The 27115-nt window shown below is 45.5% G+C and overlaps 1 protein-coding gene across 1 annotated transcript in view; it reads left to right on the top strand.

Annotated features, from left to right (window-relative positions):
• The first annotated feature begins 206 nt into the window (after window positions 1–206).
• LOC138488884 (glycophorin-C-like) overlaps window positions 207–27115 on the top strand; it is a 273760-nt gene continuing 246851 nt past the window's right edge. The window contains exon 1 of the mRNA XM_069616254.1: window positions 207–483. Within this exon, the coding sequence (XP_069472355.1) occupies window positions 444–483 (40 nt within the window). The 5' untranslated portion in view covers window positions 207–443. The remainder of the gene's footprint in view (window positions 484–27115) is intronic.

The raw sequence follows: 27115 nt of genomic DNA, 5'->3' as shown, positions 1-27115 counted from the left end.
TTTGGAATAGGGCAGTTTATTTCCATTGGTGAGGCGTCGCTGTGGGACGATTTCATAAAAAGATGCCCATAGCACAGAATAGTATAATCCTTAAATATGGGGAATACGTGTTGTTTGCGTTTGCTGCGTGACTAGAAAGTGCAGTAAGAGGGGGCTAGGTTGTCTGAGGCGAGACAAGTGTGACAGTTGTACAGCCCAGCATTGACACATGCAACCTGCTATCTGCTAAGGAGCGCCGCCCGCCCCTCCCTCTTCACGGGCAGAATGTGCTGCCTCCTGTGCCAGCTGTAGCGGGTCAGAAAGCGGGCAACGGATCATCTGAACAAGAAAAACAGAGCGCTCCCCGGTGCCCTTGCTTGCCCGCCCTCCCACAGCTGTTCTGCCCCGTCCGGCCCTCGTTTCTGGGCAGCGAGGTGGACACTGCAAAGACCACAGCCAGAGTCATGGCCTCCAACGAGTCATATGCCGTGGACGCCAACTCGCGTGAGTAAACTACTATGCTGTGCTACCCTTTTATATGTGTTTCCACGGTACCCATTTGCAGACAGGGCCCGCAGCCTGGGTTTCTAACGCAAACATACCTCAGACTATTGGCATTCAGAATTCCCTGGTGTGAATGGGTGATGTGTCGTTGGTGAGCAACGATAAATAACCTGAGTGGTTTTCACACACCTACTTGGGCCTTTACTTGGTGAACATTACAACTACAGTACACACTAAGTTTAAAAAACCTCAAGCTAACCGGGGCTTTTATTTTATCGGTTGGAACGGGTACGATTTAAGCAAAATACCGTTTGAATTTCTTGGACGTCACATACTTCAAGTAAAGGCAACTGGAGCTGGCAGCACTAAATAATGTAGAGGCGCCAGGCGGGGAAAGTCTGTTGCATAGATAACGCTGCTGCGCCCAGAGGCTGTCCTGTTTGATTAGTGCACTGAACGAGTCACGACCAATCCGGGCGAGCACTGCAACACGATGCTAGTCGTGGGTGCCAGCAGTCTTAAAGCCGCAACGGCTGCACTCTGGCTGCCTCGCAAACATATGTGTTGTGGAGTTGGGTAAAAAGCGTGCTTTTCCATCACTTTCATCCACTTCGCCATACAAATACGCAAGCATTTTCATGCTGACGTAAGTGCTTGGGAATCCCTTACTTTCTACACCAGCAGCTAGGTGCGAACGTAACAGGTTACAGAGTAAACTGCACTGTGGGGACCGTCTCCGTCTGCACTTAAGCGTTAAAGGCCCCCTACGTGCAATTTGTCTCATTTCCACCACATTGATGCAAAAGTTGAAATGCTTTCCTCAATTAGAGACTGCAGGAGGCATTTACAATGGCTTCTAATGGAATCTGCCTGCATTAGCAGGTGGCAGTTTCAGGTAGGTTATAAAAGAATCCATTGTTTCTCTGTCAGCATGAAAAACCTGCCTCGGTTGTCTGGTGGAGTTGGACAAGCAGGCAGACATGTAAAGTCTGTCCTGTGCCCGCAAAAAGTGATGAAAATCCTGCAGGTCGATTGGTAAAAATTGAGGTAAAAGCGTACTCACTCTTTTACTTCCATTTTTCCTGACCATTCTGTGGGACTTGCAACATGACTGTCTAAGCACCCAAGAGACCCACTAGAGATCAGTTTACCTATTTCTTAAATTGTTTTGTGGGAGGTTGCACTTAAATGCAAAAGTTCTCCTTTGATTAAAAAAAAAAAAAAAGCTACTCCTTTGCAGAAGTACAGGGGTGAGTTCTGGTGTCTAAACTCTTACCCTCATACTGAGAGCAAACTAGCATTGCTCTCTTCAAGGTGAAACAGGCACAACATTGATAGTGCACCTCTTTTTCCTCCTTAGGTTAGCATAGGTAGTGAGCAGGCCATACTCTTCAAGAGGAGGTGAGCAACCAAGGAAGCATCTGATCAACAATACATTCAAAATTAAAGAAAATGTCCAACAAAGGTTCTATTGAAAACTTAAAGGACAGACAAACTAATGAAACACTAACAACCCACCCCTGTAATGAAAAACACTGAAAATGCAGAACTTTAGTTGAAATGGGCGCTCTACGTATTAAGACAGGGCTATGCAAGTTTTTGTCAGTGCAGCAATGTTTAAGTGTAAGTCCTTTGAGGTCAAGAGTGGGGTCTTAAATGTCACTGGACCCACAGAACAAGGCCAACGGAACAGAACCACTTATATCTTCTTTTTGGGGTTCAACGGTGCCAAACTACTCTTCTTGGTGCTTTCCTATGCACTGAATCAGGTTCGAGGTGGTCAAGCTGGTGCAAGCCATTAAGCAGCAACAGCACCTGCCTCAAAGAAGCTTTGGACAGGCAGGTGATGTCCGGGTCGGCAAAGCTTGCAAGGACTCGAAGCAGCTCGAAATTGTACAGAGAGGCAAAGGCAGCCTCTTTTGTTCCTCAGTGGAAAGGTGAGTCCTTACTCTGCCCTTCGCAGCTGGACGTTTGCCAGGAGCACTTGCAGGGTTTGCCACATCACCAGGCAAAGTCCTGGGTACAACTGTGAGGGCGGCAAGCAGGACCTTTTCAGCCGTAGGTCTCGCTTTCTTCTGCCCTTTCCAGCCAGAGGGGTTGCCACAGACAGTTGAAAGGTTTGGCACTTCAGCTGGCAGAGTCCTGGGTACCAGCGTCAAATCAGCTGGCAACCCTTGTCCAACATGGGGCCACTTTCTCTGAAGTGATTGAGGGGAGGGTCTGACTCCCTTCTTGGAAAGCTTTACCTTCACCCCAATGCCTTAGGACTTTGGGAAGCCTGTATGATAATAAAGTTCCAGAAAAATCCTTCTTCTTCTTGAGTACAAACATGTTTCAACTAACGGAGGGGTGGGTCTCACCCCCTTGTGAAGTCAGTTGTTGTTTTCGCACAGTGGATTGGTATATTTCAAGCCTTCTGTAGGTACAAATACTAGCTGCTGATAAAATAATATCGGTGCATTACGTTGAAACCTGTTGGTCACTCTAAAAGCTGTGTTCAAGTTGCATAATAAGAAGGTGGAGTTTATTATTTGTTTATCAATGGCTGAATAATTTACAATTGTTCATAAATGCCTTTGTTTTTTGACTGACTATGAATTTGATGCATGATTGTGACATGAATGGTTTGATGATATATTTATATGGATTTTTCTATGTTCAAATCTTCTTGTTTTTTTGTTACCCGATGATATGTCGAGTAGAAAAATTGTATCTTAATTATGTTTTCAAATGTTCTAGTCTTTGATTAAATGGGTTTCTTATATTTAACACAAAGGGTGTATGTGGAATGACTAGAACCTTTTCTATTTGGACTGAAGATTCTATTAGGAACACTGCTCCCTTTTGTACTTGTGGCAAGAGTCTGACCAGCTGATCTCAGCCCCAGAGTGATTTGTCTGCAGGAGGTTGGTAGGGGGCACAGGAAGTGTGTGTGGCCTAGGTATTTCCAAGATGGGTAAACCCTTCTCCTGGATGCAACATCTCTCCTGGGCAAAAATACACTTCCCCCTCTACCTGCCTCACACAAAAAGACTTGAGTCATTATCCACCAGTTGTGATTTTATAATTGTGCTGGCAGAGCTTTCTTTGAAGTAGGTAGTGGCTCCCACCAAGCCCTCTTTTGGCATGTCCTGTTCCTGTGACAAGGTGTCAAACATTCCAAGCTGAAAAGAATGGGGAGCCCCTAGGGCCAGGCCCAGAATCCTATTGATGGTGAACCTCAGCCCCAGATGGTGATACACAAAGGTCTGACAGTTGCAGGGTCACTGGAAAACCAGTTGAATAAAAAGACATCAAATGGGCTGTGGCAATTTATAATGAATCTCCCCCTAGGTCACTATAGCAAAACAAATGTATCTTGTTTATTATATTCAACCAAACGGCCCAGTTCTGGGGGAAGTACAGTTGTATTAAAAGCTATGTGTTCACTTTCAAAGGGATGGCTGCTTTTATTCCTAAAATGGCCAATGCACATTTTAAAATAACTTTGGCTCTAGACACAGCATGTCATCTTTTAAAGAGCACTTACCTGAAATTATTAGATGATGCACCCAATGGCCGGCAGGCCCCTCTGGGTACAAACCCACCAACATCAGTTTTTAAAACACAAAAGCGTTTTAACACACTGAAAGTGACAGCTGTCTGAAAGTGAGACCGTAAAGCAGACTTTACTTTCACAGCAGGATCCATTTGCCGCAGCTCTTAAAGTTTAAATAAAATTGGGAGACGCCCTCTAGCAGATAGAAATCTGTCACGTGCCCTCTGTGCGTTTTTCATCATTTTTATTCGTAATTGAAAAAGAAAGTTGTAAAAACAGGTGAAACCGTATTTACACCCTTCTTTTACACTTCCAAATACAAATAAGTGCAAATACCTATCAGAATTGACGCCCCCGGTACTCATTTGCCAAGGATTGAAATGGAATCAGCCTGCTCCTTTTATCAGGTGGAAAAAACAGGTGGATTACATTGGATTCCATTTGGTCTAACACCAATATGAAAACCTTAAGCTGCCAGTAACCCTGGTGGATTGGCCAGGTACAGTAGGAAAGGGGGAAAACATGTAAAGTCCACTCCCATCCACATCCCCAGTAGCAAATAATGTAAAATCTGCCGGATTGGTCAAAGTGGCATTAACGATACGACCCCTTTTTACTGATCCGGTGTGGAGATCACTTTTATTGTGAAGCAAATCTGATGAATTAGTGGTAAAAGTGTTTATCACCAATTTTCAGATTGGCCTCATGTTTATGCATTTATCATGCATTGGTGTCCCAATCTGCCAGACAAAAGCGATTGCCTTACTGCCAGAATGGATTTTAATGCTAGTTGCAATGCAACGGTTTCCTGAGTAACCAATTTGAAATGACCCCGAGGTAAAAGCAGGAGGATTCCATAAGAATTCATTGTTAATGGCTTCTTCAATCATTCAATTCGATAGGCATTTACACTTTTCTGCAAATGTAGTGGAAAAGGGTAAAGACGATTTCGCCTATGCTTTAATTTTCACTTTCCCATTGCGGGGTGGAAAAGTTGAAAATTGCACAGAGGGGAACTTTTACACATAATTACAAATTGATTTGGTCCCCGCTGTGAAATTTTAATTTAAAATTAAATTGCCCCGCTGCCCCCAGAGGTTTAGAAAACGAACCGCTATTATTTCAATGAAACTAACCACTTAAACTATCCTAATAAAATGTCAGAGTTCAGGAACACATATCAATGAGTTGCTTGGCTGGGCGAACTGACTGGTTTTGGGGTATGCGCTGGTTTTTATGTAGCCCAAACATAGCTGTTAAGCGACAGAGTGCTGAACAACAAGCTGCTACAGTAATGAAGAACAACGCAGGCTTGGGGTGGCCTATAGGGGAATACTTGAAAGGGCGGTTCTAGCGGCCAGTGTGGCACAGCTTTTTGGGTTAATGTGGCATGTTTGATGTCTTACTGCACTATCCAGCTTGTAGTTTTGACCAGTGTCACGTGCATAGTGTTCTGTACAATGCACCAAATGCCCCACAATTTTTCTAAATGCACCTCCAGTTATCATCATAACAGTTTTTCTCAGTGTGTGATTCATAAATGTGGGCATACAGAGGGGGAAAGGAAGGATATACATGCTCCGCTATATATCAAATAAATAAATAAATGCTAGGGAGGGACCAAGTCTTACTTAGTTGATGAAGCTGAGGATGTGCTTCCATTGATGCTACATTCTTCTGAGTCTCACACAACCAGGGGTGGACTGGCCTGTAGGGAACTCTGGAGATTTCCCGGCAGGCCTCTGCACACTGGGCCTCTTCTGTGCGGTATTTCCAAATTTTCTCATAGGAAAAGGAAAAGGATAGCGCTTGATGAAAAGTATTTCCAGGGCCTCTCTTGGTTCCCAGTCCACCATTGCACACAACATGACTTTCTAACAGCAGCGTTGAGTCCCTGTGTGGCGTTAGCGGCGGGTCCCTGCCTTGACGTCTGCTTTGCCAAAGCATTTACAATATGAAGGGCAATGGTTTGGGATGCATGACGTTGGCAAGCCGTACTCTAGCAACAAAGCCAAATGTCCCCTCCTATTATTAGACATTAAGGGGGTGTTTCAAATTGCAAGGAGGGGGCTATGACTTCAGCTTCTTCTAGCAAAGTTCATTGTTTGCACTATGAAGTACATTTAACGCATGCTAAAAGCTGACACATTCCGCAGGAGTCCTATAACTTTAAGCCAGCATTAAAATCAAATGGCGTACATACATTCCTTTTTGGCAGGCAGAGTGGTTAGAGTGGCGGAAGCATTCATTACATCCCATCCCCCCTTTCAACACGGTTCTTATATAATGAAGTGTTCCGCCCCTGAACAGGCTCTAAATCTCGCTTAACTATTTTCCTCCTCTCTTTCCATTTCTCTGTAAATAAGGCCCCTCCCACCGGACCCACATGTTTTTTCCGAGGTTTACCTGAACAAGTCGCAGGCAGGCCCCAGAAAAAGAGGGGTGCGCATGTTGCATGCAGATTTTCTCGTGTTGCCCTGTTAATCTGTCCCGGCCCGCAGCTGGTCATATAGGCATCAAATAGGATGCTGACAGGCGTTGGTCAGTATGGAAGGCAGGGTGGCCCTCATTACGAGTTCGGCGGTAACTATGTCGCTATTGGCGGCATGGCTGCTGCCGAAATCGCGTCGGGGTCCGGGTCCTCGGAATGAGGACTTACCGGGCCATTCCAAGTTCGGAAGGCCCGGTAATTCCTCCCTCCAAGGACCCGGACACGGTCCTTCCCCATTCCCATTTCAGCCCCATACGGCTGAATGGGAATGGGAGAGGGAGCAAACGACGGGCCATTACGAGATGGCCCGTTGTTTGCTCCCTCTTCCCGTCACGGAACCCGGTAAGCACGCCTGGTTTTCCCAGGCGTGCTCACCGTGTCCTGTAAGGGGATTCAATTCAACACTACAGCTAAGTCAGCGCCTAGTCTATAATACTGAATGAAAACCCTTATTGATATATCTTTAGGTCCAGTTCATGCGTTCTGGATGACTACCCCTATATAACACCCCTCTCTTGGAATCCCCCTGACCCCACTGAGCCAAGAAGTAGTTCTGTTTTGCAAGTTAAAAGGGTTTATTTGATAATTTAAACAATAGATATATATATGACACTTTATAATAAATTAATAATTGAATATCACACTTAATCTGATATGATAAAGATCAACAACGGAGAATCTGGCACTAGCACACTTCTTATAATCACTAATGAGTTGACATGAAATGGATAAGGTAGCACACTGGTAAATAGGAACAAAAGTATAATGTGGTAGAGGATGCTTTATGTAAGCTCAGGTGGATGCAATATTCAATGAATGCAGTACAGAAAATACTCAATATGATTTCAACCAAACAATGTAATCACTTTTCTCTGGCAATCCACTCCCCCCCTCTTTATGCAATGCAAGGGAATGGGAGGAAAGCACGCAGTTCTCAAAAATGCAATCAATGTAATCAGTTCACCCCAGCAAGCTTACACCACAGAAAACAGATAGGAGTTTTGAAAACACAGGCCCAAATGCTTTGATATGTGCTAGCAATGGATGAGAAATATGCTGGAAATGCTTTTTAATTCCCTTTCAGAGGTTCAGGGTGAGTGGTATCTAGTTAATATTAGTCCAGACTCACACTAGCAATGATGCAGGGATAGTTAGCAGGTTAAACGAATTTCTGGCAAATGGAAGGCAAAACTGCTGTCTTTTTACACGTGAAGAAATTGCAAATCGCGGTAAAATTCGCGAATGCGTGTTCCGCGATTGCGGTAAAACTATAGGGGGTAGGAATGCGGTTCTAGGTTCGTAGGAAAGCCACGATTCTAAGCTGTCAGAGGAAAGTTACTGCAAGTCTCTTGCCCAAACGGTTGCGGAGATATGAGCGATTGAATAGAGGTCGTTTTTCAGATTTGAAATTTTAAAGTTCAAAAAGACAAGTGCAGCTTGCGACTAGAAAATGACAAGTGACAGCTTTACAAATGACAGGTGACAGTTAGGAGGCAGTTCTACTTAGATTAAATAGATTGAATTATATTATTTTAACTAAGAGATTGGTTCTGCACAGTTTTCTAGGTACTCACACTATATTCTTGAGTGAAATGGGCCTCGCCATGGATCTGGTCAGGGTTTTGGACTGGGCTCGGGTCTCTCTCTGGGCACAGCACTGCTTTCTCTCTGGGTACAGCACTGCTTTCTCCCTCTGGTCTGGTCTCTAGTTCTGGATAGATTGGAGTCTCTAGTTTGGCTCACTGGCGGTTTGATGGAGGTAAAGTATGGATTTTTCCGGCAGAGCGTCCCGCTGCAGATGGATTTGGAAGGTCTCTATCTGTCCTGTCTGTCTGCTTTTATGTGTTTAGAATGTGGGTGTGTTCTAGCATCACTGACCCTACCTCTCTCTCAGCTTCTAATTGGTCAAACTTCCATTTATCATTTGATTGGGGAATGAACTGTGAGTCAGAGGGATGTCATTTTATGGCTTGCAGATAGGACACTCCTCTGTCAGATTGCACATATTCTATATTTGATAATAAAAGACATATTTCAGAGTTACACAGTTGCTTGAAATTACATATACATGGTGTGGCTGAATTTAGCCATGTCTCTGTCCAAATCTGCTGTTTCTAAGAGCTTGCATTCAGAAATGGCAGATATTTCACTTTTTAACTGATTTTTCAATTTCTGACATTGACCCAACTTTACATACATGTGTGCAGGGAGTATGGACATTAACTGAAGAAGTTTCAGATTTTTAACATGCATACAGTTAGAGTAATATCCATTTTTCCGCTAAAACCCCCCTGAACATGCCACCGGGTCGAAAAACCTCTTAAAATGTGGGCAGAAAAATCACAAGAATTATGGTATCATTTATAAAATGTTCACATGTCCGCTCTATGAGTTATTCATCTTTTTAAAGTTATGTTCTGGCTCCAAAGGGGTGTGGTTTCCCAGGTCACATGGTATAGAAACCAGTCTTTCCAGTTTCTGCCAAGCCAGCTTGCTCTCACAGGCAGTGCTCCTCCCAGCTCCTGCCAAGAGGAAGCTACATTTTACGACTGCGGTAATAAAAACCTTTGCCTGAGTGAAGAGGGCTTTGTTCACTCTCTTGCAGAGCACAGGTAATTCAATTATCAGATAGATGGCATATCCTTAGTGTGGGCAGCAAAAGGAAGGTTGGCCTGGGAACACAGTGGTGACTCAAATTTCACTCCTGATGGGGGTAGTTGCCAGGCAGAATCAAGTTCCTTAAGCCAGACTTTCAGCTACTGTCATGTTATTTGTTGCTTTTTAAATTAACTTGCAATTTTACACATGCAGCTAGAATGCTGATTCTAAGTGCAAAACTATGACATTTAAACAATTGCAACCTATGTGACACTCAAAAGTAGGTCACTCAGTCAATTTAAACATTTAGATTTTTTTTTTTAGTGTCTTTCAATCCAGTGCAACTTAAACTGCTGAAATCCACAGCGCAGCCAGTCTTGTTATAAACCTTGTCTTATGATCTTCATTTCCCAGATTTTGTAGGCACACAAAACTCCATTCTGCCAAATGTCTGCTGGTGTTCAGTAAATATTTTGCACATATTGCAATGTTTCAAAATAGGCATTTTGACTTGCCTTCAGGGAAACAGAGTGGTTTTAAAACGCCGGCTTTTGGATAGTGGTGAGTACTGGTACTGCACCCATTTTTGGGATTTAAGAAATGAATTCCCCACAATTCTAGGTTGCATTTGGCAATCAGCATTGCCATTCCCAATGGTTTCAGACTACTGTGCGGGTAGTCCAATGGTGGTTTTAGGCAGTGTCCTTCTGTGCCCATAACATCGGCGAAAATGAGTGGCAGCCTATTCTTCATGCATTTCCCTGTGCATTTTCTGGGAAGCTCTGGCCATCATGATGTTTTCCATGTCAGTACTGCACAGTTTTGAGGTAGGGCTAGGATGCATGGGTAAATACATCCCACAAGCCCCCCTCTTGCGATGGCCATTCTATTTCACGAATGGGACTCGCAAGATCTGGGATGTTTCCTCATCTTCTTCCAATAGATGGCACAGTTCAGCATCTTTTCCTCCATCCGGTACTGATCGATCGGTTCTCCTCGCCAGTCCTGATGGGAGTATTGGGCGGTACCCCGAGCCCGTTGCGTCTCAGCTCCCGGTCTCCGGATCGTCCTCCTTGGCCCGTCTCAAGGTTTTCTTTCTCCTAGGACGACAAAGGAAGAGCGGCAATACCTACTCATAGACGTTTTTCCACCACTGTTGAGATAGTGGGGCAGCATATGCATTTCATCATAACGAAACATTACATTCTTATTTTGAAAAACAGTATAACTAAGAGACAGTTTCATGCAAATCACAATATTTTAGAGACTAGATGTGGTATGTTTTATGATTGGAACTGAATTAGTCTGATACAGTACCCGCTAGGATTCCAGAGGATTCCTCCAGTTGTTGCAGAGTGTGCCTGGGATGGCAACACTTCAACTGGTTTATGTGTACCCACTTGTCTTCCCCCTCTGCCGAACCGCCTTTGGGGATGCGGATCTTGTAGGCCACAGGGGAGATCTTATCGATGATCTCAAAGGGTCCCTTCCATGTAGGCAAAAATTTGCGCTGCTTGGCCTGGTTCCTTTGGAAGTTGTATAGATAGACCCGGTCTCCCACCTGATATACCTTCCTGGAAGTTTTCAGGTCATAGTGGGTCTTCATGCTATCAGCTGATCTTTCTAGATTCCGCTGAGCATAAGCAAAAGCATGTTGGAGGTGTTTCCTTAAATTCTCTACATACTCATGAGTAGTGGAGGCATTTATCAGTGTCTGCTCTTGGGTCCTGTAGAGCAAATGCTGAGGAAGCACCATCTTGCGCCCAGTCATCAACTCAAATGGTGACATTTTGGTTGCAGATGAAGGGGTAGATCTGATAGCCATTAGGACCAGAGGTAATCGGATATCCCAACTTGGCCCAGAATCTGCCACAAACTTCTTTAATATGCTCACAATTGTCCGGTTATATCTCTCTACTGCCCCAGAAGAAGCTGGCCGGTAAGCAATATGCAGCTTTCTCTTGACCCCCAGTATCTCCCACATCTTTGTCATTACCTCACTGGTGAAGTGGCTACCTCTGTCTGACTCAATCCTTTGAGGTAGACCAAAACGGGAAAAGATGTGGTTAATCATCAAGGCAGCTGCAGTTTCTGCCTTGCAATTTGGGGCTGGGAGACATTCCACCCACTTGGTAAACAAGCATGTCACAGTCAACATGTACTTATTCCCCCTAGCCGAGCGAATCACAGGGCCTACAAAGTCGATTTGTAAATCTGACCATGGCAGTGTCATCCCCCGCTTTTGTAAAGGTGCCCGGTGTGTGAGGGATGATGGCTGAAATTGTGCACACACAAGACACCCCTTCAAGTATTGGTCGAGGTCCTGCCCCATGTGTGGCCAGTAAGCAACCTCTCTTAAGATTTCCAATGTTGTGTGAAACCCCCTATGACCGGCGGTGGCCGCATCATGGGCGTGACTTAACATCAGGCTTCGGAATGAGGTAGGAACCACCCACTGGTCGTGGCCAGCTTTGGATTTCCTTACCAACAAACCGTCTTGGATCCGGAACATTTTTGGACATTTCATCAACACTCTTAGGTCCTCTTTCCCAATGTAATCGGTATCAGTCAGGGGAAAGTTCTCAGGGTCCTCAAGGTGCTGGTAAAATTTACCAATTATTGGATCCCCCTTCTGAGCAGTAATCAAATCAGCATCAGGGGTCTCCTTACTCCATTGTGCAATTGAAAGGTCGTTGTGAGCATTTGTCTGGGACCTAGTGATAGCAGTGACCTGGATTTCCCCCAACAGGGACTCAATCTCAATTAGATCCCCTTGGATGGCCCCGGTTTTGGCCAGCTGATCAGCTAAGTCATTTCCAGTTTTGTCTGGTCCCTCTACTTTGGAATGACCCTTGATCTTCTTCCAATAGATGGTCATCTCATTTGAGGTGACCAGATCATCAATGTTTTGGATCAACTTCCCATGTTTCAAGGGTTTGTTGTTAGCACATAACATAAATAATAATAATAATAATAGTTATGCCTCTGGTTTTCCAATTAACCAGGTGCTCCACGAACCCGTTCCGTACATAATCCGAATCTGTGATTATGACCAGTTCGTGGAGTTGATGCTGGACAGCAGTGAGGATGGCCTGATGCACAGCCATCAATTCTGCCACCTGACTACTTCGGGGACCAATTTTGTATCCAGCGGAGGGTTCCGGGGACTCATTCACCCATGCATTCCCTACGCCAGCCACCAGTTCTTTCTCCCCGTTGTTGTCAACATGGTAAGAGCATCCATCCACATAGACAGTGGGCATTCCCTCACACTTGTCTTCTTCAAAGACTTTGTGTGGGGAATTAAGGTATGCCTCCATGTTGTCCTTGATTTTCAGACTTTCGTCCTCGAGACAGTTTTCTCTGGCACAATCATGCAAGTCAGCCAGACCTTGCGCGAGGGGACTCTTCTTGTTTTGGCCATATCTGACCTCCACAGGAAAGCCTTGCATTGACAGAATCCAGGAAGTAATTCGGGAATTACTCACATTTCCGGCCCGGATTCTGTCACTTTGGAGATATTGCAGAGGCTGGTGTGGAGTCTCCACTATAATGTGTTCCCCCTGGATAAACGGACGGTAATTCTTCAATGCCCACACCGTTGCCAGGAGTGCCTTCTCACAATCGTTGAATTTTTCCTCCACAGAGGATAAAGTTTTGCTCGCATAGGAGATTACTTTATTGACCTTGTCATGCTTTTGGTATAATACTGCCGTCAAGCACGTATTAGAGAACCCCGTCTCCAGGAAGAACTCCTTGTTTCTGACAGGGTAAGCTAGGCAAGGCGCTTGTGAGAGGCTTCTCTTGAGTTGTCTTACTGCCTCGGCTTGTTCTGGACCCCATTCCCACTTGACCCCCCCCTTCAGGAGATGAATCAGGGGTCTGGTGATCTCTGCGTAGCCCTCAATGAACTTTCTGCTGTAATTAGTCAGTCCAAGGAGGCTCCTTAGTTCTCGCAGAGTTGTGGGGTCTTTCAGTTTCTGAAGTGCTTCCACTTTCTTTTCCTGGGGACAAAGACCCTGAGGAGTAATCTCATGCCCCAAGAAGTTAACACGGGTTCTACACCACTGTGCTTTCTGAAAGGAAAGTTTTGCTCCGGCGGCCCTCAACTGTGTCAGAACATAACGGAGCTCCGCTATGTGTTCCTCCACAGATGAACTTTTGATGAGGACATCATCTACATAAGCCAAGTTACCCCTTGCACCCAAGTCAGGCATGGCCTTGTGTAGAAAAATGTTGAATTCATTGCCGGAGTTGAGGTATCCGAAGGGAGTCCGGGTCCAGGTGTACTGCTGGCCCCCAAAGGTAAAAGCCAGCTTGTATTGGTCCTCCCTACTGACAGGCACAGTCCAGTATCCATTGGTCAGGTCTATTGCAGTGAATACCTGTGACCCCTGGATCTGGGCCAGCCCTTGGTCAATGTAGGGCAGAGGCCATCGGGAAGTATGGACCCGTTTGTTGAGCTCCCTGAGGTCGGCACAGAGTCTCCACTGGCCGTTTGGCTTCAATATTCCCAGCACCGGATTATTGAAGGTGCTGTGGACTGGACGGATTATTCCCCGGGACTCAAGGTTCTTAATTATTTCAGTAAGGGACTCCATTGATGCGAGAGGCAATCGATATTGCTTCACAAACACAGGAGTCATGCCAGGGTCCGTGGGGATTGTTGTTGTATGGATGTCAGTGCGACCACAGTCATATGAGTCTACCGCAAAGAGATCTTGGAAATCCAAGAAAACTTGTTTCAACTTTTGCTTTTGTTCCAGAGTCACACAGGCATCAGCTAGGTTGACTCTCTCTTCCACCATCTGCCTGAAGCCTGGAAAGACTTCTGGTTTGGCTATCTCCGCGGCCTCCTCCAGCTGGGTGGAGAAGTCCCTGGTCAGAGTGCTGATTTGGACCGGAGGCTTCAGGTGGGCAAGGCAGCCTTCATGAACCTGGAAAATCACCTCCTCCCTCCTGAAGTCACAAGTCACATCTTCCTTACCATAGGGGCAGGAAGTGTACACCAGGAAGTTCCCCCCATGCCGGGTAAAAATCCTGTCTGGTGTTGTATTGTCATCACTGTCACTGTCAAAACAGTCCTTGGGGATTGGTCCTAACAGTTCATTTACAAGATCAATGGAGAAATGTCGGTCATCAACCGCCATTCCAATAATGGTGCCTGCGGCTAGAGTAATACTCTTTAAGTCGCTGTTATCCACCTCTATTGGAATGGTGTCATGTTCTATGTTGACTAATGGAGTTGGGTTTACCCCCAACCCTTGCTGTTGGAGAGAAGCATTTAGATGTATGTAAGCATCAGGGTTTTTCAACTCTTGTCCCCTTTTAACTTTCACTTCCAGGGAGAATTGTCGGGTCCTTTCTGGGATGGTGACTTCCTCTTTAACCTGAATTTCAACTGCATAAGGTAGCAATTGAGCTGACCTAAATGCTTTTTCTGGATCATCAAAGCCCATGGGATTATCCGCTAATCGGGACCAAGCTTTGAAGTTTATTAGGTCCAAACTAATGGCAAAGCGATTGAGAATGTCACTGCCTAAGTAAAAGGCGGCAGGGACGTCTCGCACGACCCAACAATTGTGGACTATGCTCTTGTTGCCAATGGAGATTTTGAGCATACACCTGCTTGGCAGGAGATGTTTGGAATTAGGTGCTTCCAGGTCCATTTCCCATTTGTCTATCAGTTTGAAGGTGGGAATGGCTGGATCTTTTGGGAGTTGGCGAAACATGGCTTCGCTGATGAAGCTCTTACCGTTGTTCACACACACTCGAGCGAGAACAGAGTCCTTCCCATCATTTAACTGAACCGGGATGAACAACTGCTCTCCAATTTGCTGAATATCAGCCAGGCTCTGAGCTGATTTCACATCTTTCTGGACTATAGGAGTGGGAGTTTCAGATTGTGGATTGGTATAGAATTTCAGAGTGTTTCCTTCCAGCGTGGAATACCACTTTAGACTGGAAGGAAGGTTGATTTTCAGAAATAGAGAGGACCCCCCATCACCAGTCTGTTGTCCTACTGCTATTACCGTCACGTCTGGAATCTGGTTGTTCTGGAAGTGAAATTCTACTTGGTCAGATTTTTGTTCAACCATGTGGCAGGTGCCGTTTAAACTAACCTGGTTGACACTCTTGTTTTAATTTTATTGGTCGGCTAGTCTGGGTCCAGAGGACCTTGTTTACACAATCTATTAGGGGTGACAACCTTCTCAGGAGGTCATTCCCTAGTAAACAAGGGGTGCCCTCTGGGGTCACAACTATGACCGGGTGTTTCAACTTATGTCGCCCAATTTTAATGTCCAAATCTGCAGTCCCCTCAACGGGAATTTCCTTCCCGTCAAAGTTCTGCAGTTGTCCAGGAAGAGAGGTGAGAGGAATTTGGTAATTCTCTCCCCTTCCTGCATTCAGTTCGTCAAAGGCCCTTCTGGACAGAAGGGTAGCTTGAGATCCAGTGTCCACCAGTGCCGAGATTGTACCCTGCCCCTGTACTTGTACCGGGGCATAATATCTTCCCTCCTTCTCCTCAAGGGGGCACAGATAATGTACATTTTTGGACAACTGGTGGGCTAACTTTCTGGTTTTGGACATCGATAGCGAAGAGATTTGGGCAGAATTCTGTGGAGAGCCTTGGGAATCTGAAAGAAAAATTTGGCAACTGGAGATCAGAGCCATTGTGGGTTCCCCTGGCTCCGGTTCTGGGCCGCCCCCCCTTTTTTGGAGGCAGTCCCCAGTATGGGTTTGAACCCGGGGATTTTCTTGCTGTTGGTTCTGGGATGAGATGGTGGGCGGCGGTAGCTCAGTCTCCACATCTCCCCAGTCTGGATTTGCATCCCTAGGGACCCATTTTTCTTTGGGAGGAGTTCCCCCCTCTCTGAAGGAGAAGATCCTTTTCCCAGGATCCTCTGAGGATCCCTCTCCCTCAAATTGGAAGATCTGTACCTCCTCCTCAAACTGAGTCTGTTTGGGTCTTTTGTTTCTCCTACCCCCCCTCTGCTCCTTAGGAGGCAGACTTTCAGGGGCAAGAGATTTTGTTTCCGGTTCCGGGGTTTCCAGGGGCTGTTTACAAGTGAGGAAGGAAGCTTCCTCCAAGGCTTTACACCCCCCTTCCCTTTGTGCCTCCTCCCTGGGAACCGGTGAGTTATCGGGGTGCTGCCCCCGTCATTGTTCTGGAGCACCAGGTCCAGAGTTGGGTGCGTTCTGCGCCGGCACGCCCATCTGAGGGTTCTGCTGAGCCCTCAGTATGTGACCCAGATCCCGCGCCATGTTTTGAACCTGGCGCTCTAACTGGGAAACCCGCTCAGGCTGATACGGGGCCCTGTTTTCTCCCCTGGGCTGATCCCGGGAAGGGTAGCTGTCCCTCCTCTGGTAATACCCCGGGTTGGGAAGATTTGGGTACCCCTCCACCCTTGGCCTCCCCTCTCCCGGATTCAGTGGTCTGGGCTCAGGGAATTGGGGAAAGAAGGATGGATGGTTTTGGGGCTGAAAGTCGGGTGGATATCTGGGGAAAAAGTTCTGCCCAGGGTTTGGTAAATTGCTGCCCTCCTGTGGGAAGTTTGGAGGGAAGTTCCCTGGGTTAGGTGCTTGTCTGGATCCCCCCCCTTGGGCTGGAGGAGTCCACACATAACCCAGGATGGGTCGATTTCCCTTGTAACGGGGACTTACATAATCAGGAGAGCGAGGGACCCCATTTGTGGGGCTGCCTCCTTGGCTCCCTGTCTGTGACTGACCCGAGGACCTCCTGGGCCTAGCATTATTAGGTGCAGGTAGGTTTTTAGGCCCCCCCATCTCCAAATCCAAAACGGGGGTGACCTTTACCTCTGCCACCTTGGCAGCAGCAGGGGTGCTGTTGGCTTTGGGGTTTTTCTGGGCATTGCTTTTATTTTCTATGGGCTTCTGCACCTCATAGATCCGGGTAGCCTGTTCAATGACCCAGTCTAAAGATCTTTTCTCATGAAAATCCCTCACGAGCTGGGTCATGATATATTTGGGCAAGGCATGGAAAAACGTATTTATAAACTCTCTACTATCTGTGCGCACCCTTCTTGTGGTCTGTGCAAAAGCACGCTTTAACTCCTGCACAAATTCTTGTGGGGCCTGATCCTCCCCACATTGCAAATTGTAGGCTGCCTTGCGAGCCTCTTGAGGATTTCTGTGAACAGAAAAATGTTTCAGGATGGCCGCCTTATAGGTGGACCATCTTAAATGATTTTGGTCCTCCAGCCCCGCAAAGAAACTGGAGTATTCCGGGGAGAAGGTCCACTTTACATATTGAATGCAGCTTTGGCTGTCCTTCAAATGGAAAGTCTCCATCATTTGTTCAAACAACTCTAAGTGCTCCCAAACAGAATACTTAGCGTTCTTATGGTAAGGCGTGATGACGCTCCTGATCGCCTTAATCTGCTTTAAGGGGTCCTTAAGCAAGGCCCTTTTTGCCTTATTGGCCTTTTTGGTTCGGGTAACCCTTGTCCATTCTTCCTCGGACTCAGAGGCACTGCTCCCAGAGGTTCCCGTCTGTTCTTCCAGGTTTTCCCGGATTCTGCGAGCCTGGGAATGGCTGGCAGAATGTGGGGACCTGGTCTCCTGTGTCCTGCGCAGTTCAGAGGAGTCTTCAGATTCCTCCTTGCTGCCAGGATTTGATGGGTGCCCCCTCCACTGACCTAACTGGGCAGAGGTTTTCAGGATGCCCTTAATGGGCCTACTCTCCTGGGGTTCCCCATTGAACTGTACTGTACTTGGGTGCCCATACCCGGATGCCCACCCCTCCATTCCTGAGTGGTACTGGCCTATGAGCCCCATACTCTTAGCTGGATAGTAATCTGCCATCCCTGTGGCCCTGTGCTCATGTGCGCCAGGGGACATGGGGGTGGCAGAGTCCAGGGACTGAGAGGTATGAGGGCCTCTGGTACTAGTGCTCCTGAGGTTATGCTCCGGAGTTTCCATTTCCCAGCGAACCTCATCTCTATCCGCCCCTGCTCCCTGTTGCAATGCAAGAGCCTGCATTTGTGCCTTCAGTTCCTCAGTTAAGGCCTTACTAGACTCTATCAGTCTCTCCTGCATCGCTACCTGTTGTTGGAGCCTATCATTGTGTTGACAGAGGGCCTCATTTTCCCTCTGTGCTTCCTGGTTGGTCCTGGAGAACTGGGCCAGTCTTTGCTGCAGGAGGGTTACCTCCTGAGCTGTGTCCCTATTGGCCTGCTCCTTTCTTGCTAGAGCATCCTCCACCCTCCTGGTGTGCTCTAACAAGTTCTGGTGTTCTTTTTGGAGATCACCCAGTCCCTGGTGGGCCAGGTGATTTTCTTCCATTTTTCTTTTTAAATGGCAGACTTCCTGGCCTAAGGCATCTCTTTCCTGACTAAGAGCCTGCATTTGTGCCGCCAGGTCGTCCCTCTGCCTTTGAAGGGCACCAGCTTTCTGGCGTTCTTCATCAAACTCTGCCTGGGTATCCAGGTCTTTCAAAATCAGCTTGTTGCTCTCTACCTTCACTCTATCTAGATGACTTTGCAGGGTGGCTACCTGCTCCGTGCATGCCCTGTTAAAGTCTAATTGTTGCTCCAGCTTTTTCTGGCTCTGCAGTAAGGAGTCCAAACTGTCTTGGTGCTCCTTCTGCAGGGCCAGAAATCTGGTATCCTGGTCAGCCTTTTCCTGTTGCAGCACATCCATATCCTTCTTTATTTTAATGATGTGCTGCCTACTATCATCTTCTGACTCCTGGCTCCTCTGCAGCCTCGGCTCAGAAGAGTCCAGGTCAGATTGGGCCTTCTGTAATGCCATCTGTTGCCTATTTGCCAGATTTTGGCTTTCAGCACATCTATCCTGCATGTCTCCCATATATAGGTACAGGTATGCTGCTATCCTGGCAATCTTATTGTGTTCCTCTTTGGCTTTAGGAGCCATATATAGTTCACTCAGGGCCACATGTAAGGGACCCTGATCTCTATATATATCTGACCCTGTTTCAGTGACCTGTTGTGTGATTGCCTGCAACCACGCATCCTGGCCCTGTTCGGTCCATTCACCTCTCACAAATAGCTTATGCAAGAGGTGCTCTCTGGCCATTTTCATGTCTACTAAGGTCGTCATTCTAGAGATTGGTCTCTGTCCTGACTTACAGAAGTTTGTATTTTATTTTTGCAGAACAGAACTTTTCTTGGGGTGTCCCTTTTGAGGAATGCTTCACAGCGTAATGCAGCGTGGTGATCCGACCGGATGTATGTATCCCGTCAGTTAGCACACTGTATTAAGCTGCACAAGTGGTATTCTAACCCAAACGTCCGGCTTGAGCCCCCAATTTGTAAGGGGATTCAATTCAACACTACAGCTAAGTCAGCGCCTAGTCTATAATACTGAATGAAAACCCTTATTGATATATCTTTAGGTCCAGTTCATGCGTTCTGGATGACTACCCCTATATAACACCCCTCTCTTGGAATCCCCCTGACCCCACTGAGCCAAGAAGTAGTTCTGTTTTGCAAGTTAAAAGGGTTTATTTGATAATTTAAACAATAGATATATATATGACACTTTATAATAAATTAATAATTGAATATCACACTTAATCTGATATGATAAAGATCAACAACGGAGAATCTGGCACTAGCACACTTCTTATAATCACTAATGAGTTGACATGAAATGGATAAGGTAGCACACTGGTAAATAGGAACAAAAGTATAATGTGGTAGAGGATGCTTTATGTAAGCTCAGGTGGATGCAATATTCAATGAATGCAGTACAGAAAATACTCAATATGATTTCAACCAAACAATGTAATCACTTTTCTCTGGCAATCCACTCCCCCCCTCTTTATGCAATGCAAGGGAATGGGAGGAAAGCACGCAGTTCTCAAAAATGCAATCAATGTAATCAGTTCACCCCAGCAAGCTTACACCACAGAAAACAGATAGGAGTTTTGAAAACACAGGCCCAAATGCTTTGATATGTGCTAGCAATGGATGAGAAATATGCTGGAAATGCTTTTTAATTCCCTTTCAGAGGTTCAGGGTGAGTGGTATCTAGTTAATATTAGTCCAGACTCACACTAGCAATGATGCAGGGATAGTTAGCAGGTTAAACGAATTTCTGGCAAATGGAAGGCAAAACTGCTGTCTTTTTACACGTGAAGAAATTGCAAATCGCGGTAAAATTTGCGAATGCGTGTTCCGCGATTGCGGTAAAACTATAGGGGGTAGGAATGCGGTTCTAGGTTCGTAGGAAAGCCACGATTCTAAGCTGTCAGAGGAAAGTTACTGCAAGTCTCTTGCCCAAACGGTTGCGGAGATATGAGCGATTGAATAGAGGTCGTTTTTCAGATTTGAAATTTTAAAGTTCAAAAAGACAAGTGCAGCTTGCGACTAGAAAATGACAAGTGACAGCTTTACAAATGACAGGTGACAGTTAGGAGGCAGTTCTACTTAGATTAAATAGATTGAATTATATTATTTTAACTAAGAGATTGGTTCTGCACAGTTTTCTAGGTACTCACACTATATTCTTGAGTGAAATGGGCCTCGCCATGGATCTGGTCAGGGTTTTGGACTGGGCTCGGGTCTCTCTCTGGGCACAGCACTGCTTTCTCTCTGGGTACAGCACTGCTTTCTCCCTCTGGTCTGGTCTCTAGTTCTGGATAGATTGGAGTCTCTAGTTTGGCTCTCTGGCGGTTTGATGGAGGTAAAGTATGGATTTTTCCGGCAGAGCGTCCCGCTGCAGATGGATTTGGAAGGTCTCTATCTGTCCTGTCTGTCTGCTTTTATGTGTTTAGAATGTGGGTGTGTTCTAGCATCACTGACCCTACCTCTCTCTCAGCTTCTAATTGGTCAAACTTCCATTTATCATTTGATTGGGGAATGAACTGTGAGTCAGAGGGATGTCATTTTATGGCTTGCAGATAGGACACTCCTCTGTCAGATTGCACATATTCTATATTTGATAATAAAAGACATATTTCAGAGTTACACAGTTGCTTGAAATTACATATACATGGTGTGGCTGAATTTAGCCATGTCTCTGTCCAAATCTGCTGTTTCTAAGAGCTTGCATTCAGAAATGGCAGATATTTCACTTTTTAACTGATTTTTCAATTTCTGACATTGACCCAACTTTACATACATGTGTGCAGGGAGTATGGACATTAACTGAAGAAGTTTCAGATTTTTAACATGCATACAGTTAGAGTAATATCCATTTTTCCGCTAAAACCCCCCTGAACATGCCACCGGGTCGAAAAACCTCTTAAAATGTGGGCAGAAAAATCACAAGAATTATGGTATCATTTATAAAATTTTCACATGTCCGCTCTATGAGTTATTCATCTTTTTAAAGTTATGTTCTGGCTCCAAAGGGGTGTGGTTTCCCAGGTCACATGGTATAGAAACCAGTCTTTCCAGTTTCTGCCAAGCCAGCTTGCTCTCACAGGCAGTGCTCCTCCCAGCTCCTGCCAAGAGGAAGCTACATTTTACGACTGCGGTAATAAAAACCTTTGCCTGAGTGAAGAGGGCTTTGTTCACTCTCTTGCAGAGCACAGGTAATTCAATTATCAGATAGATGGCATATCCTTAGTGTGGGCAGCAAAAGGAAGGTTGGCCTGGGAACACAGTGGTGACTCAAATTTCACTCCTGATGGGGGTAGTTGCCAGGCAGAATCAAGTTCCTTAAGCCAGACTTTCAGCTACTGTCATGTTATTTGTTGCTTTTTAAATTAACTTGCAATTTTACACATGCAGCTAGAATGCTGATTCTAAGTGCAAAACTATGACATTTAAACAATTGCAACCTATGTGACACTCAAAAGTAGGTCACTCAGTCAATTTAAACATTTAGATTTTTTTTTTTAGTGTCTTTCAATCCAGTGCAACTTAAACTGCTGAAATCCACAGCGCAGCCAGTCTTGTTATAAACCTTGTCTTATGATCTTCATTTCCCAGATTTTGTAGGCACACAAAACTCCATTCTGCCAAATGTCTGCTGGTGTTCAGTAAATATTTTGCACATATTGCAATGTTTGAAAATAGGCATTTTGACTTGCCTTCAGGGAAACAGAGTGGTTTTAAAACGCCGGCTTTTGGATAGTGGTGAGTACTGGTACTGCACCCATTTTTGGGATTTAAGAAATGAATTCCCCACAATTCTAGGTTGCATTTGGCAATCAGCATTGCCATTCCCAATGGTTTCAGACTACTGTGCGGGTAGTCCAATGGTGGTTTTAGGCAGTGTCCTTCTGTGCCCATAACATCGGCGAAAATGAGTGGCAGCCTATTCTTCATGCATTTCCCTGTGCATTTTCTGGGAAGCTCTGGCCATCATGATGTTTTCCATGTCAGTACTGCACAGTTTTGAGGTAGGGCTAGGATGCATGGGTAAATACATCCCACAGTCCCGCGAGGGGAACTCGTAATGCGGCGGTACGGAGTGAACGGCGCCGGCACCTTTTACGGCGCCATTCACTCCGTACCGCCAGGGTCGTAATGAGGCCCGAAGTGTTCCTACAAACATAAACACACTGAATCGGCCTCATTGTCCCATTGTCCAGAGAAAAGAAGGCTCCACAGGCACAAACACACCGGAAGACATATGTCTGAGGTGGAAGGGGGGTACTTGGTTCAAAGGTCGGTAGCTGAGGCTGTTCAGATGGTGCTCACAAATGGTAATATGGTGGCACAACCAAATGAAGCCACTGCCCCAGGCTCACCCATTTTAGAGAGTCAAGAGGGAGGTCCTTGAACTGATGACCAGGGGGAAAATGCAATCCTGGTCAATAAAGCTGATTGGAGGCAGCCATTTTTTCATGCAAGTGCATTAAGTAGGATGACCTGAAAAATCTAATGTGCTGATGAGGGCAAATGTGGAGTTTTCAGCTCCAGCGGTGCCAATGAAAAATACGTGTCTAAACATTCTAAAGGGGTCCCTAGTGCTACCTTTCCCCTCTGGGACTTTGAGCAACTTTATTAAAGCAGTGGAAAAATACAGAAATGCTCTCTTTTCCACGGTACCTTTATAAGTTATTCCCCCTGCAAGGTTCCGATGACAAGTATCCTGGGAATGTGAAGGCAGTCGCTCAGTTGGAAGATCTTATTGGCCAGTATTTCTCTCCCGAGGAGCCGCTGCCAGCCCAAATAGTGGATACAAAAATTGAAAATACCCTAAAGATACCTATTCAATGATTAATTTGATCATCAGAGATGGATCATACTCGGCCTACGCGACACAGTATCTTATACTGGATATGGATATGGATAAGTAGGCACAATATCTATCGAACATTAATTCTGATGTCTTAAGGGCTGCAGCATTGACAGGAAGCTCGAAAGTAGCGGCCAGATGACAATTAGGGTTGAGATAATGAAAAGTGGAACCCTCGAGGACCCTGACCAAATTAGCTTTTCTTGGACCATCCCTATTTGGACCCCAGTTGGACACGTTTCCTGAGGCATCTTTCAATTACCGGAAGGGAAGCATGAGATATCATATCGAGGGCACCCAAGGATGGTGGGTCATTGGGACTCCATCCGCAGCTCTTCCGTACATGCCCAAGCACAGGGTCTTTCCTTTAAGTGGAGAGGAAGGAGTTTTTTGGGCAGAGGATGCCCCATGCTAACTGAAATCCTCATCCAACACAAAACACTGCTATCCAACTAAAAGCTTGACTATCACAATCGGGCCTTTCTGGTGGATGGCCGGATCAGCCTATTCCAACCGGCTTGGCAGGATGTAGCAGACAAATGTGTGTTGGACATTGTTTTCAGGGTACACAATAGAGTTTGCTCACAGACCTCCGGATACGGGTATGAGAGTCAACCCCATACCACAAGATGCCTTGAAGAAAGCGCCTCTCCTTGAGGGAGTCCATCGATTCCTGCACAAAAAAGAGCTATATTGATGTGCCTGAAGGCAGACAAAAACAAGTGATTTTTCTCCATAGCATTACTCGTAAAAAAAAAACAGCAGTGCGTTTCATCCAATGGTGGAGCTCAAGGTTTTCAACAGGTTTACAGACCAGGCATTTCAAAGTAGAAACCCGACATCATAATAATAATAATAATAATAATTTGGCATTTATATAGCGCTACGAACCCTCAGGTATCTGAGCGCTGCAGGATGAAACGCTGAGTTTGGCGCTGCCGGGATTCAAACCTGCGTTTGCAGGCTCTGCACTGATGGCAAGCGAGCGCTCTACTCACTGTGCCACTTGACCGGTATTTCTTTGAGTCAGCCCTTACGACTGGCTATCATTGGTGGATTTGGAGGGTGCATATCTCCACATGTGCATCTTCAGAAGCCACCTACCAATTCAGGTTTCTTCCCTTTGGGTGTTCGACCGCCACTTGAGTCTTTACCAAGATCTTGGCACCCATCATGGGGATCCTCCACAAGGAAGTGGTCTGGTTGTGAGGGGTCAGAAATGAGAGGCGGACACAAAGTTGTAATGTTTTAAACATTAGTCATTTTATTAAAATAAAAAGGGTTTGAATGAAGGATGCCTTTCGGTCCCTATCTTAAAGAGAGTTTCTGTGCCTAGGAAACTAAAACTAAAGCAAGCTGTCCTTGTGTCCAAAATATATCTGACCCTCACGCTAAAAAGGAACAAAACGTGCAAGGTAAATGTCTCCACTTTAGATTCAGCAAAAAGTGTGCAAACCCTAAATATGTAAATCCAACAAAACAATCCTTGCATCCAGGGGTTGAGTCCCTTCCCCTCACTGTCTCAGGTAGAATATTGAAAGTGTTCCTTTCAAAAAATGTCCCTTTAAGGTTAGTGGAAGTGTCTCTTTCACATAACACTTTCTTAAGGATGGTAAAAAGTGTAATTTCCAACAATGATATTGAAAAGGATGCAAGAGTGTCTTTTCTACACAGCAACTTCAGTGATGCTGTTTTAAAATTTTCTTCAGAAAAAATGTCTTTTCCGAACAATGTCTCCTTAAGAGTAGTACAAATATCGCTTTTACACAACACTCTTTTAAGAATGATAAGAGTGTCTTTTCCCAACAATGGTGTTTGGCGGGATGGCAAAAGTGTTTCTTCTATACAGCAACTTATTAAAGATGGTCTCCTGGTGTACTCTCCTGCGAAGAACCTTTTCACAATGTTCTTTCTTTTCATATACTCTATAAGGATTACCTGGTGTAATCCCCTGCCAGGAATCCCCCCATATGTCTTTGCAGATCCCCTTGTGTACTTTGCTGCCAGGTATCTTTCCCCCAAAGGCTTACTGCCTGATACCCTTCTTTCATCAGGTCATCTTATTACTTTCTCTTTATCTTTCAGTCTCTTTCTCTTTCAATATCTTTCTCTTTAAGTATGACACATTTGTACTTTTTCACTGCTTATACTTTATTTGCTCCAGGTTTTTCTTGTTACAACTTCCCCCATATTGACATTTCACATATGGAAACTTGTTCAAGCTTTGTTAACTTCATTTTTAGTGTTCATTGGCTTGTAGGAATACTTGTTCCAATCTTCCCGATACTGACATCTCATATATGAAGATTTGTACAGATTGTGCCTTTCAATTGCTTCATTAATATTAATTTGTTTATGACATTTACTCCGGCTTTCTCCATATCCACATCTCATATATGGAGAATTAGATACATTCTGTCTTCCTACAGCATTTGGTTAATATTCAAAATAAGTGCCCAATTGTCTGTACGCCCGTCAGTACGCCTTGGGGCTCCCAATGCTTCTAGGCAGCACCAGTGTTTGCTGGTGTTTTTGACCCGTGGTGTATGGCTGCAGTGAAATCCGTGCTTCGGGAAAGCATCTCCCGTTCTGCAGGCCCGCCTGTGTTTTTCCCACTGGCTTCCCCTTCATGCACCATAGTTCACCTGAAGCTCCTGCTGTGCTTCTCCTGGTCTCACGCCTTGCCAGTAGCAAGTTCCTGCCTCCTTCCCCACAGTCCACTCTCATGTGTCTGCCTCCGGTTCTGCTTCCAGCTTTGCCTGCTCTGCATCTTTCCTCCTTCTTCTCCATACTGAACTTGAAAATGCAGACCATTTTTTAAATGTCCTGCACAGCTGATTTCCATTCCAACAACTAGCCTGCACATTTAGCTTGGTGTTTCTTCTGTTCCACATTAACTCCTTTCTCTTTTTCCTTGTCCCAGCACTGGAGGTTTCATGGGAGTTGGAGTCCATGGAAGTTTTAGACTTTTTAAAACTGCATTGATTTGAAAACTTGTTTGAATCAAAACTGTCAGTAACAAGAGGTGTTAAGTGAGCATTATGTGTAATGATATTTTGATTGGGACCCTTACTTAGGATAAAAACATCAGAGACAAAGGATGTTAAATATGAGTCATGTGTACCTGAGTCGTGAATGTTATTCTGCCTAAGGTGTTTTGTAGAAAGGGTTTGTTGGGTGCTACAATGGGAGCGACTTGTAAAGTGACAACATGCCATTAGGAATCAAGGAATCATAGTGTTTTCCGCATTATTAAGAGAAGAATACTGTGTCTCTCCTGATGGGATAACCACATCTCCCTGACAGCCATCTCCTCCTCATAATACCACTCCAGGGTCAGGATCAGGTAGCAGCTGCCTTCCCCTGGCCACATAGGAGGAGATGTTAGGCTGGGGATCAGTGATGGCTCCACAGAATTCATCACAGGGTGCACCTGTTTTTGGATTATCTACTAGTTCAAGTGGTGTACAGGGCACACAGGTGGTGACCAATATTGCTCTAGTATGTGATTCGCTGGCACATGATGGGTTCCTGATAAACACAATGAAATATGCTACCATCCCAGGAGCTGATCTGCATCAGTGTCCACTTCATGACGGCCCTCAGCACAGCTTGTTTCCCATTGGCAAAGGTGCAATCTCTCCAAGCCTACTTGAGAGGCCTATTGGGTCACAACCAACCATCTGCACACCTTTGGCATTTGCTCAAGGGGGACATGGCAAGACAAACATGTGTGGTTCCCTGATCCCGGTTACAAATGCATCCTCTTCTAGCACATCTGGCCACCTTCTGGTCCCTGACCAGTCGGAATTTGGAACACATGATTC

Source organism: Ambystoma mexicanum, chromosome 9 (genome assembly GCF_040938575.1).
Source record: "Ambystoma mexicanum isolate Mex_15411 chromosome 9, UKY_AmexF1_1, whole genome shotgun sequence".
In the NCBI taxonomy this organism is placed as follows: Eukaryota; Metazoa; Chordata; class Amphibia; order Caudata; family Ambystomatidae; genus Ambystoma; species Ambystoma mexicanum.
Note: the sequence above shows the minus strand (reverse complement) of the source record. Positions and strands in the feature narration are given on the sequence as shown.